Below are 13,067 nucleotides of genomic sequence, written 5' to 3'. Positions count from 1 at the left end.
TAAGTTTGGGTACATAAAAAGTGCAATTTGAAGTTTATTTATGTAAAAAATATGTATTTAACTTATAAAATAAGTTTTTAGTATAAGAGGAATCTGAATTAGTACACTAATGCGGATGGCCCTTTTTTGAAGTCTAGATAAGTTACTAAGTATAGTTGAGTTGTCCAGGGCAGTGGTCATGATTTAAGAGTATACATTGTGATGAGTTAGCCTATGAGATGGGAGGAAGGAAGTGTTGTAGAGTGAGAAGAGAATGTTGAGTGGACGTGTGTGACGAAGTCTTTTTAATATGCCAATGCTTTTAGAAATTTGGTTGGTGATTTTCGTGATGTGGTCATTCCAATTTAGTTTTTTGTCACTGATTACACCAAGAAATGTATTTGGTGCTGTCTACAAGATGGATTATGGTGTTATCAATGTTGATGTTATTTGTATGAAGGATCCGGTTTTTGATAAGAGAATCCAATTGAGGGTGCGAGAGAAAGATATTTGTATCACCAGCAAAGAGTACAAAATTTATAGGAGTTTAAAAGAGTAGAGGACCGAGTATAGAACCTTGTGGGACACCACTGGACACAGGAAGGAGACCAGAAGAATGAGAATCAAAAGAAGTAAATTGTTGTCTGCCATTAAGATAGCTAGAGAGAAGTGCCAAGGGAATACCACTGGTGCTGGAAAAATAACACAGTTGCTGGAAAAATGAATTTGAATATAACCAGGGTAGGGTCAATGTCAGCAAAAAATGATTAAATTTAGTGAATAATATGTTTTTTTATTGTACGCCAAGTATATAAGAATTCAATTTATTAGAATAATATTTTTTGACAAGATACCCTAATAATGTGCGTAAATTTTACATAAATTATATTACATATTTACTTTTATTACTCTCACTTGGATGGTTTAGATACTTTTTTTTATAAAGTTTATATCTTGAAATAGACGCTTTTGTAAGAGTGTAGAAATATATTAAACTTGATTGGATTTTTTGATTGCCAAATCCAAAAATACTCACTAGTTTTAGACTTTCGCCATCTTGGCTAATGGCTTCTTCAGAATTGGGATCCACTTTTCCAATTTGGATTAGAAGGCGGGGGAAGCAGTCAACAGGGACATCGGTAGTTACTCTCTAGACCATGTATATGATCCACTTATAAGAACTAAGCCACCGAGGGATGCGATAATTGCCGGAAGAAACGGCCAATCCCGCGGAAAAAGTGGATCCCAATGGTCATTCTGAAGAAGCCATCAGCCAAGATGGCGAAAGTCGAAAACTAGTGAGTATTTTTGGATTTGGCAATCAAACAATCTAATCAAGTTTATTTCTTGTTTTGATAAATTTTATTATTCCTGCAGTGATCCATGACTTAGTTTCTTTTCGTATATTGACTTTTTTCTTTATTTTTGGAAGATGTTTATTTTATAATTTATTATTAAATTCGTTATAAGATTCGTCAGCAGAGTTACTGTTTAACTCATCATCCCATTTTGTTTGCTTAATTCAACGCCTATTGGTGAAATATTAGCTAAGTTGATTTTTCTAATTATTTGATAATTACTCTTAGTTTTAGAATGTTTGCTTTTATTTTCATTTATGTTTAGGATTTGAAAGACGGGGAAGTGGTCAGTGATATCGTTAAAAAAGAGGCCTGGTGTAAGTTTATTGTCAAGATTGTTTGTAAATATATTATCGATTACTGTGCATGATTTACTTGTGTCTCTAGTAGATTTACCGATTAATGGGTAGAAAGAACCTGAATAGAATTTGTTTAGAAACTCACTGGTAGCACTGTTGGAATTTGACTTCAAATATGAAAGATGGTTTATGGTCTTTATTAACTAGATCAATAGTGGCAAATACGTGATTAGTGAATGTATTATGCAGTGCTATCAGGAGGTCTATAAATTACGTTAACAATAATTGTGTTTTTATAGGTTTAGTTTCAATTTCAATAAAAAGTGATTCATAGTCTGGACTGGGCGATAATTTGAGATCATTTCGAATTTTAAAATGAAGTTTATTAGGGACATATAATGCGACACTACCACCACCGCATCGATATAATTATCAGAAAACTTAACTGTCTAATGTGGATGAGACTTGGTTATTATGTCTAACAGTGCATCATGCTCTCTATTTTGTCTATGATGGCATATTTTATAGACAGCGCAATGGTTGCGCGATGGGTTCGCCAGTACCTCCAATCGTGGTGAATCTGTTTATGGAACAGTTTGAACGCACAGCCTTAGATTCTTTCACCGGCGCGCAACCGACACACTGGTATCGTTACGTCGACGATACCTGGGTGAAGATAAATAAAGATCAGCTGCCCCTTCTTTGAACACATTAACCAAGTTAATGAGCACATCAAGTTCACCCGAGAGCCCATTAAAGAAGGAAAACTCTTGGATTGTTCGGTCCACGTTCAAAGCGACGGCAAAATACACAAGCTTGGATTTACCAAAACATTGTTTCATAGAGCCGATGCCATCTCTTCTAATGAAATCGTGAAAGAGGGGGATCGAGCACAAATGCCTTAAATCAGCCTTGAGCGTATGCGGATATCGCAAATGGACATTCCACAAAGCGCTTCCTGCTAATAAACGTGCTTCCAATGACGCTGACATTCGCGACACGCGAAACTGTCGACTCTCCGGTTCAGTGCAAGAACGTTATCATCCCATACGTGTCAGATCTATCGGAAAAACTTCGAAGGATCATCAGCCAACATCAGATCCGCGGATCATCCGCGTCTCTTTCAAACCTACCAACACTTTGAGACAAAGCTGGTTCACCCAAAAGACAAGCAGAGTAAATGCTATTGGATGCAAGGTCAATAATTGCCAGGACTTACAAAACAGACCTTGGCAAAGCGTATGTACCAAGACAGACGTGCCAGCACCAGTTGTGGCGATTCTGCAGTGTATACGCATTTGGACAGCACGTATCACACCTTCGACAACAAGGACGTTGTGATTTTAGACAGGGAGCGCAGGTGGTACGAAATGGGAGTCAAACGATCTATGTCAAGAAAGAACAGCCTTCACTCAACAGGGGAGGCGGCCTGCGTCACAATTTGGCGGGGCCTACAATTCCGTTATCAAGAACATTCCTAAGAAGTTTGGCTCTAAATCCACGACCTCTGGTCAGTGACCAATTGCCGACAGACCAACAACTAACTTTGGAAATAAAAACAAAGCATACACATATGTCAATCAAATGAAACCAAAAGCATACACATATACATAACATATTCTGATGTCAATCAAATAGGAGTTCAACATACGTGTGATGTGGAGTAACGAGGTTGTGTTTCGATATTGTCCATATTTAATAAGTACAATATTGTAGGCGGTAATTTTTATTCTATACTTCCTCTAAAGATTATTATCATTTAAAAGTTTCACTTCCCATTTCTTTGTTATCTTAGTTGCTTTGAGCATGTCATATTGAGTAGCCTATATTCGATATTGGTCATGTTTAAAATGCTCTGCGTGCTATAGCTACAGGCTTCAACATGAAGAAAAAAACGTAATAAAAGTTTTGAGATTTTTTTCTCAAAATACCAATAGCTGTCTTAAGAGCCACATAACCAATATTAGGCTTGTTTGTACTAATTTCAATGCATTTTTCATGCCGATTCCAAATATGATAATGAAAATGTACAATTCTTAAATTTTTGAACTTTTGAAAAAATTGAAACTTGTCGTCTGCAGTCGACACCCGCATAGAGAGGATTAATAAGAACATAGTAGACGGTATTTGTTTTCATTTTTGATTCTACTCAATCCTTGTCAATCCACTAAAGATTATTATCATTTTAAAGTTTCACTTGCTCTTTTGTTACTTTCTCCCTGTTGCTTTTAAGCTTCATCTTCAAAATCGTTCCAAGCCAAGTCTGGGTTTGATTGTCTCTCGATTCTTACAAAGAGTTAAGTGACATTTTTCGTGTAAAATCTACTTCTTTTATAATCCACATCAGCATGGCATTTGTTAGTTTTCTTTTCATCTACATCGCTGTTATTGTATCACAGATTATTGTGTTGGGATTCGAATACCCATTTGGCGTTATACCTTGTAAACTTTCCTACAATAGTTTTCTGGATTGCCGGCACAGACTTCTTGTTGAAATTCCGCCACTTCCAGAGAACATCACCTCGATAGATTTGTCAAAGAATTGCCTAACGAACATTTCACAAGACGCCTTTTCAAGCCAGCGACAATTAATCGATGTCAACATGGAAGTAAATGACTTTGAAACCATTGTTGGATCGCCATTTTCAGACCTCAGCATGGCTCATAATTTGGATATCTCCAATGGTGCGTTGGTTAGTTTGGCTTCAACCTCGTTTCAAGGCTTGATTAATCTCTATAAATTGGACCTCAGTTCAAACCATCTCACTGAATTTCCAAATGACTTGTTTAGCGATCTAAAAAAAAATACGCATATTGGATATTCATTGGAACTACTTAGTGGAGATTCCAAGCGAATCCCTAGCATATTTGCAGTCACTTCAAACTTTAAACATGCTTAACAATTGTTTTCTATCTTTAGAGTTTGGAGAAGGTTTCAAGAACTTATCAAATCTTAAGGAGTTGTACGTTCGTTCTTTAGAATTAGGTTCAACAAATCTCACCAAGATTGAACACTTTAATAACTCATATCAAAATCATGTCGTGCTGGCCAACGATACGTTCATTAATCTCGCCGATGTTCCCCTTCAACGTTTAGAAATTATATTCAACAACGTTAGTAATGTGACAGTTACTGTAGAAAATGGTATTTTTAAACCATTCAAGAATCTTTCAGATTTAAAAATATTCCACAATTTTGAAAACGCTTTGCCATCTCTTCAGCCAAACTTGCAGAGGCTTAAGCTAGTGCTAGAACCGAGCGATATGAAGTTAACACCTACATCATTACATTGTATTTCCCAGTGGAAACCTTCGATTAAACATTTAAACCTCAGTTTTTCTTCTATAAACGGAATATACGGGTCTCCATTTGATGGCTTTGTTAATCTTCGGACTCTTTATCTAAACGGAGCCATATATTCAATGCGGCATATATCTCACCACGCTTTCAAAGGTCTGCACAACTTAAACGAGTTGCACTTGGCTTACAACCAAATCAACACGTTACCAGTAAACGCGTTTAAAGTCTTTGCAAATGGATCTTTGAGGATGCTGGACTTAAGCTTCAATGGTTTAACTGGTAAATTTGAAGACGAAAATTCCTTCGCATCTGTGTCTACTGTCACACATCTGAACCTCTCGTACAACCCAATACAATCGGTAGGTAAATGGATACATGCTTTCACAAATCTTCGAGAACTCAAGATGAACTCTCTGACGTCCATACTTCGAATAGATTTTATGGAATGGACAACTCCGATTGACTCTTTAAAACACTTTTCCCTTCGTAGCCCTGAATTATTTAATATCCTTGATTATGATCGGGTTTCTTTAGCTGAAAAAGCGCCTAACCTCACAATTCTGGATCTCGCTGAAACGCGTATTTATGAATTTACAGTGATACGAAATCTCTGGAACCTTGAGATGTCATGGAGAACGAATATAAGTTATTACAGATTAAAGACGTTGGTGCTTAGCTATAACAAGATTAAAAACATAGACAAAATGCAGCTTAATCTCACAACACCTCGATTAAAACATCTTGATCTGACTTTTAACCTGATCCACACACTTAAAGATGCATCATTGGAAACATTATTTTATCTTGAATACCTGAAGCTGAATGACAATGGGTTACTTTCACTCGATGGAATATTACATCTTCAAAAGATAAAAATACTCCTTTTGGGCAAAAATTCCATAAGTGAAATTCCGTTGACCTTTTTCGACCAAATCAATAGTTTGGTAATATTGGACATAATGGGGAATCCGTTTGCATGTACTTGTGCTATCGAACCATTCCGGAAATGGATTCTATCGGACAAAACTGTGTATCTCTATTCATTTCTGGGGTACACGTGTAAAACACCGGGATATTTAGCAGGAATCAGTATCACAGAAGTTAAGTTGGATTGTAGCTCCCATATTGAATTGTATTTATCTGTTGGAGTTGCTTCTGGATTTCTTGCTATAGTTCTTGTCATTGTTCTGATAAAATATCGCTGGCATATTAGATACAGATTGTTTCTGCTTGGCCGTAGTTGCAACTGTCGAAAGCCAAACCAACCACTTGAAAATGAAGGCATCAATAATGCCGTGAGATATGATTGCTTTGTTTCATTCGCGTATGAGAACGACAAAGATTTAAATTGGGTCGTCAATGATCTTCGAAAGAACATGGAAGAAGCCATCGAGCCGTTACGTCTGTGCATTGGTCATGCAAGGGACTTTGTTCCAGGAACGCCTCTCCTTGAAGCCATCACTGAAGCCATTCACAACAGTCGAAAACATTGGTGGTGTTGTCACCAAGTTATCTAGAGAGTGAGTGGTGTTACTTTGAGACACAGCATGCATGGTTGAGACTGTTAAATGAAGGTCAAGATGTGATCATTCTGGTGTTGTTAGATCCTATTCCAGACGCCAAGATGACGATGTGGTTGAGACAGTTTCTCTGCAAAAAGGGATACTTAAAATGGCCGAAAGATAAACCGGGTCAAAACTTGTTTTTTCGTTGTTTACGCGAGTTAATAAAGAAACCTAATGCTGTTGTAGATCGACGAATTGATGTTTAAACATTAGATCAAAAATAATTGTGGTGTTGGCTACTCCTGATTTATACGTCCTCGATATAATTTGCCGAATATCACTACCCAGCAAATACAAAAATGTTCATAAAATGTTATAAATGTATTAAAAATGCGTTCTTGGTTTCATCCAAAACGTTGAATCCATTCCGGAAATAGATTTTTACACCGGAAAATTTAAGGAATCAGTGTCACAGAAGTTAAGCTGGATTGTAGCTCCCATATTGAATTGTACTTATCTCTTGGAGTTACTTCTGGATTCCTTGCTGTAGGTCTTGTCATTGTTCTGATCAAATACCGCTGACATATTATTAGGTACAGGTTGTTTCTGCTTGGCCGCAAAGCCAAACCAACCACTTGAAAATGAAGGCATCAATAATGGCATCAGATATGATTGTTTTATTTCATTCGCGTTTGAGAACAACAAAGATTTAAATTGGGTCGTCAGTGATCTTCGAAAGAACATGGAAGAAGGCACCGAGCCGTTACGTCTGTGCATTGGTCATGCAAGTGACTTTGTTCCAGGAACGCCTCTCCTTGAAGCCATTATTGAAGCCATTCATAACAGTCGAAAAACATTGGTGGTGTTGTCACCAAGTTATCTGGAGAGTGAGTGGTGTTACTTTGAGACACAGCATGCATGGTTGAGACTATTAAAAGATGTGATCATTCTGGTGTTGTTAGATCCTATTCCAGACGCCAAGATGACAATGTGGTTGAGACAGAACACATAGATTGGCAAAACTATTCTTCATTCTATTCAGCTACACAAACAATTTGCTTATCATTTCTAACCCAAATCAGAGTAATTTGAAATTTGGATTCCATCTTTCAATAAGATCAAAGCATTTTCGATTTTACCCTCTGTGACCTTTTGTGACCGCCAGCGAAAAAATTGGGATCCACTACCCCCTAGCAGTGATCTAGAGAGTGCTTCATAAAACATTGGTAGACATGGGTGTTGAACTCAATCATTTTCCAAAACCCCTTACTCTTAGACAATGCATAATGTGAAATTTACATAGAATTACGATCCGGGTCGTTATGCCTATTCTTTTCAAGTTACAGCGTACGTTTGGTGAAGGGCAATACATTCAAAATAGCTTGAACAATCGCCATGGTAAATAATCCTCACTGTTACATCACTACTTCTACAATGAATTATATGACATATTTAAGGCAAAATTGCAAGGAGCATTGTGGCATCTGGGGCATGATCCTCGTGTAAGCTTACATGGACAGTATTCATATTAAAATATTTCAATAATTATACTGTATAGTTTGGGAATGACACGGGTCTCTAAATGTCGCTTTAAAGCCTACCGCTAGAAAATCTTTTCTTACTTCGGAAATAAAACCAAAAGCATACACATATTTTGATGTCATTCAAATAAAACCAAAAGTACTTTGATGTCAATCAAATAGGAGTAATACTTTTCAGCATGTCGTGTGAAGTGGAGTATTAAGGTTGTGTTTTGATATTGCCCATATTTAATAAGCACACTATTGTAAGCTTCTAAAGATTATTATCATTTTAAAGTTTCACTTCCCATTTTGTTTCTCACATTTCTTTGTTATCTTAGTTGCGTTTGAGCATGTCATATCGAGTAACAAGGTTGTGTTTCGATATTGCCCATGTTTAATAAGAACAATATTATATTTGTTTTAAATTTTCATTCTACTCAATCCCCTAAAGATTATTATCATTTTAAAGTTTCACTTCCCATTTTGTTTTTCTCACCATGTTCACTGTTGGTTGGATCATATTAAAGTTTCGCTTCCCATTTTTTTTTCTCCCTGATGCTTAAACTTCATCTTCCATTAGTTTGCTGCAAACCTGTTCCCAACCAAGTCTGGATTTGACTCCAGTCTCTCGATTCTTGTAGAAGATTATGTGATAGCTTGCTTGCAAAATTCACTACTTCTCTATCCACATCAGCATGGCATCTGCAAGTCTTCTTTTCGTCATCTACATCGCTGTTATTGTATCACAGATTATTGTGTTGGGATTCAAATACCCAGATGGCGTTATACCTTGCAAACTTTCCAACAGTAGTTTTCTGGATTGCCGGTACAGGCTTCTTGTTGAAATTCCGCCACTTCCAGACAACATCACCGTGATAGATTTGTCACGGAATAACCTAGCGAACATTTCACAAAATGACTTTTCAAATCAACGACAACTAGTCGATGTTAACATGGCAATAAATGACTTAAAAACCATTATCGGATCGCCATTTTCAGACCTTAGCATGACTCAAAATTTAGATATCTCCGATGGATTGTTGATTCGATTGGCTTCAACCTCGTTTCAAGGTTTGATTCATCTGTACAAATTGGACCTCAGTTCAAACCATCTCAGTGAACTTCCAAATGACTTGTTTAGCGACCTAAAAGAACTGCGCATATTGGATGTTCATTGGAACTACCTGTTGGAGATTCCAAGCGAGTCCCTAGCATATTTACAGTCACTTCAATCTTTAAACATGCTTTACAATTGTTTTCTATCTTTAAAGTTTGGAGAAGGTTTCAAGAACTTATCAAATCTTAATGAGCTGTACGTTCGTTCTTTAGAATTAGGTTCAACAAATCTCACCAAGATTGAACACGTACATAACTCATATCAAAATCATGTTGTGCTGACCAACGATACGTTCATCAATCTCGCCGATGTTCCCCTTCAACGTTTATCAATTATATTCAACGACGTAATTAATGTGACAGTTACTGTAGAAAATGGTATTTTTAAACCATTCAAGAACCTTACAGATTTAATAACATTCTACAATTTAGAAAACGCTTTGCCATCTCTTCAGCCAAACTTGCAAAGGCTTAAGCTAGTGCTAGAACCGAGCGATATGAAGTTAACACCTTCATCATTACATTGTATTTCCCAGTGGAAAGCTTCGATCAAACATTTAAATCTCAGTTTTCTTCTATAAACGGAATATATGGGTCTCCATTTGGTGGCTTTGTTAATCTTCGGACTCTTTATCTAAACGGAGTCATATATTCAATGCGGCAAATATCTTATCACGCTTTCAAAGGTCTGCACAACTTAATCGAGTTGCACTTGGCTTACAACCAAATAAACACGCTTCCAGTAAACGCGTTTAAAGTCTTTGCAAATGGATCTTTGAGGGTGCTGGACTTGAGCTTCAATGGTTTAACTGGGAATTTTGAAGACGAACATTCCTTCGCATCTGTGTCTACTGTCACCCATCTGAACCTCTCGTACAACCCAATAGAAACTGTAGGTAAATGGATACATGCTTTCACAAATCTTCAAGAGCTCAAGATGAACTCTCTGACGTCCATGCTTAGAATAGATTTTATGGAATGGACAACTCCGATTGACTCTTTAAGACACTTTTCACTTCGTAGACCTGAATTATTTAACATCCTTGATTTTGATCGGGTTTCTTTAGCTGAAAAAGCACCTAACCTCGCAATTTTGGATCTCGCCGATACGCGTATATATGAATTCACAGTGATACGAAATCTTTCAAACCTTGAATATCTCGATGCTTACTACTCCTTTGGCAATTTCAAATATTTTGAGATGTCATGGAGCACCAATATAAGTTATTCCGGATTAAAGACGTTGAAGCTTGGCTATAACAAGATTAAGTACATAGACAAAATGCAGCTGAATCTCACAACACCTCGATTAGAATATCTTGATCTGACTTTCAACATGATAAAAACACTCCAAAATGCTTCATTAGAAACGTTATTGTATCTTGAACACCTGAAGCTGGATGACAATTGGTTACTTTCACTTGATGGAATATTACATCTACAAAAAGTTAAAATACTCCAATTGGCCAAAAATTCCATAAGTGAGATTCCGTCGACATTTCTCGACGAAATCAATAGTTTGGTAACATTGGACGTAAGCGGGAATCCGTTTGCGTGTACTTGTGCTATCGAACCATTCCGGAAATGGATTCTATCGGATAAAACTGTGTATCTCTATTCATATCTGGGGTACATATGTAAAACACCGGAAAATTTAGCAGGAACCAGCGTCACAGAAGTTAAGCTGGATTGTAGCTCCTATATTGAATTGTATGTATCTATTGGAGTTGCTTCTGGATTCCTTGCTGTAGTTCTTGTCAGTGTTCTAATAAAATATCGCTGGCATATTAGGTACAGATTGTTTCTGCTGGGCCGTAGTTGCAACTGTCGAAAGCCAAATCAACCACTTGAAAATGAAGGTATCAATAATGGCATGAGGTATGATTGTTTTGTTTCATTCGCGTATGAGAACGACAAAGATTTAAATTGGGTTGTCAGTGATCTTCGAAAGAACATGGAAGAAGGCATCGAGCCGTTACGTCTTTGCATTGGTCATGCAAGGGACTTTGTTCCAGGAACGCCTCTCCTTGAAGCCGTCACTGAAGCCATTCACAACAGTCGAAAAACATTGGTGGTGTTGTCACCAAGTTATCTAGAGAGTGAGTGGTGTTACTTTGAGACACAGCATGCATGGTTGAGACTATTAAATGAGGGTCAAGATGTGATCATTCTGGTGTTGTTGGATCCTATTCCAGACGCCAAGATGACGATGTGGTTGAGACAGTTTCTCTGTAAAAAGGGATACTTAAAATGGCCTAAAGATAAACCGGGTCAAAACTTATTTTTTCGTTGTTTACGCGAGTTGATTAAGAAACCTAATGCTGTAGTAGATCGACGAATTGATGTTTAAACATTACACCAAAAATAATTGTGCCCGAGAGGGCCTGTCACGGTCCCCTACAAGTGCTAGGCTGAACTACAATGCTACATGTAGGTCAACCGAGTAAAAAATAGTCAAAAAACAATCAAAATTGTGCCAAATGATGCCTGGGCTTGCTCATTACCAGGAGGCACTTATTAGAATATCGGGGCTGTCGCTCCGGTGGGAAGTCCACGCAAATGCAAGACAGGTCAAACACTGGTACCATAAAATCTATTGATTTAGTTAAATTGTGGTTGGAACAATTGGAAAAGTTTGTCAAATGGTGACACGACACCGAATGACTGAAAGAAAGGTTTATAGGTTGTCAGCAAACACACATAAAAATCACACACATTGAAATTTACCTCAATGTGTCCAATATTAGTTAATTTGGGAATTTGTATGTTTGTTTTGCAAAATGTTCCCCTTTTGAGAATCACACAATAAGGTATGAGACTAGAAACAGATTTCAAGGCTAGGGTATTGCAATCCACTGGTTTGTTATTGGTTACCTGCATGATGCCATAGCAAAAATAAATACTTTAAAATGATATTTTACATACAGTATTGATATTTTAGCAGATGTCCTTTGGGCATCTCAACCAAGTTTTATATTACAGTAAAACACTGTTTTTCTATATATTTGCGATGATGTAATGGATTTTATATTATATATTCATGTCACATAATAATTATAATATAATTATGTTTAAGGTGGTACTACACACCCTGATAACTTTTGTGACTAATTTTGCATTTTTCTCAAAAAATAACTACACACTGATAACAAAAGTTATGTATAAAGGGGCAAAGAACCCAATTACTTTACTGAAATTTCAGTGATTCAAGACAAGTGGTTCATTATATAAGTTAAGAAATGAGGTATATACATTCTAGCGGTACCTCTTTTCTTATCATAAATAACGTACTGCTTGTCTTCGAGTCACTGAAATTCCAGTGTAGCAGCTGGATTTCTTGCCCCTATAATATACATAGCTTTTGTTACCAGCGTGTTATTATTTTTTGAAAAAAATGCAAAAATAGTCACAAATTTATCAAAGGGTGTAGCACTACCTTAAGGGTGAAATTCGTAAGGCACAGCATCATTTTACCTAGTAGGGTTCATTCACTTTGTAAACACTTTTGTTCATTTGGGACAAATTAAATCTCCAACAGAGCAGTCTGTTAAGTATAATGACGTCTACATCTTCTCTTCCCAGTTCCATACTAGCCCCTTACATGCACAAGAGTTTTCAAGTTTTGGTGCTAAACATGTTCTGATCTGAATTTGGTATGTTTTTGTTTTCAGCCTATGCACATAATTATTACAATCTCAAAAATACCAATTAAAATTACATGATCAATAGTCAACATTGTAGGGCATCGACCTTTCTGTCAGAGTTAATATGATGTGCAGGGGACATACATGTCCATCTCTAGTTTGTTTGTACATAGACATGTCTGTCGGAGTTCCGACCTGTCCGTAGTTGGCATCTCAATTTTCCAGACTGCTCTGCTCTCAGGCTGAACAAAAGTGTTACTATATCAACTACAACTATGGATATTTCAAGTAATTATTGGCCAAGGCGGAACACTCAGCACGCTTGTAGCTCTGTCATAAACA

General features: G+C 36.9%; 1 protein-coding gene across 1 annotated transcript; it reads left to right on the top strand.

Annotated features, from left to right (window-relative positions):
• Window positions 1-9,736: 9,736 nt before the first annotated feature.
• Window positions 9,737-11,431, top strand: LOC140160616 (toll-like receptor 4). The gene has a single exon (XM_072183868.1). It carries the CDS (start codon window positions 9,737-9,739, stop codon window positions 11,429-11,431), a length of 1,695 nt encoding a protein of 564 aa, XP_072039969.1.
• The last annotated feature ends 1,636 nt before the right edge of the window (window positions 11,432-13,067 follow it).

Source organism: Amphiura filiformis, chromosome 1 (genome assembly GCF_039555335.1).
Source record: "Amphiura filiformis chromosome 1, Afil_fr2py, whole genome shotgun sequence".
Taxonomy (NCBI): domain Eukaryota; kingdom Metazoa; phylum Echinodermata; class Ophiuroidea; order Amphilepidida; family Amphiuridae; genus Amphiura; species Amphiura filiformis.
This window is presented reverse-complemented; position numbering and strand designations above follow the sequence as displayed.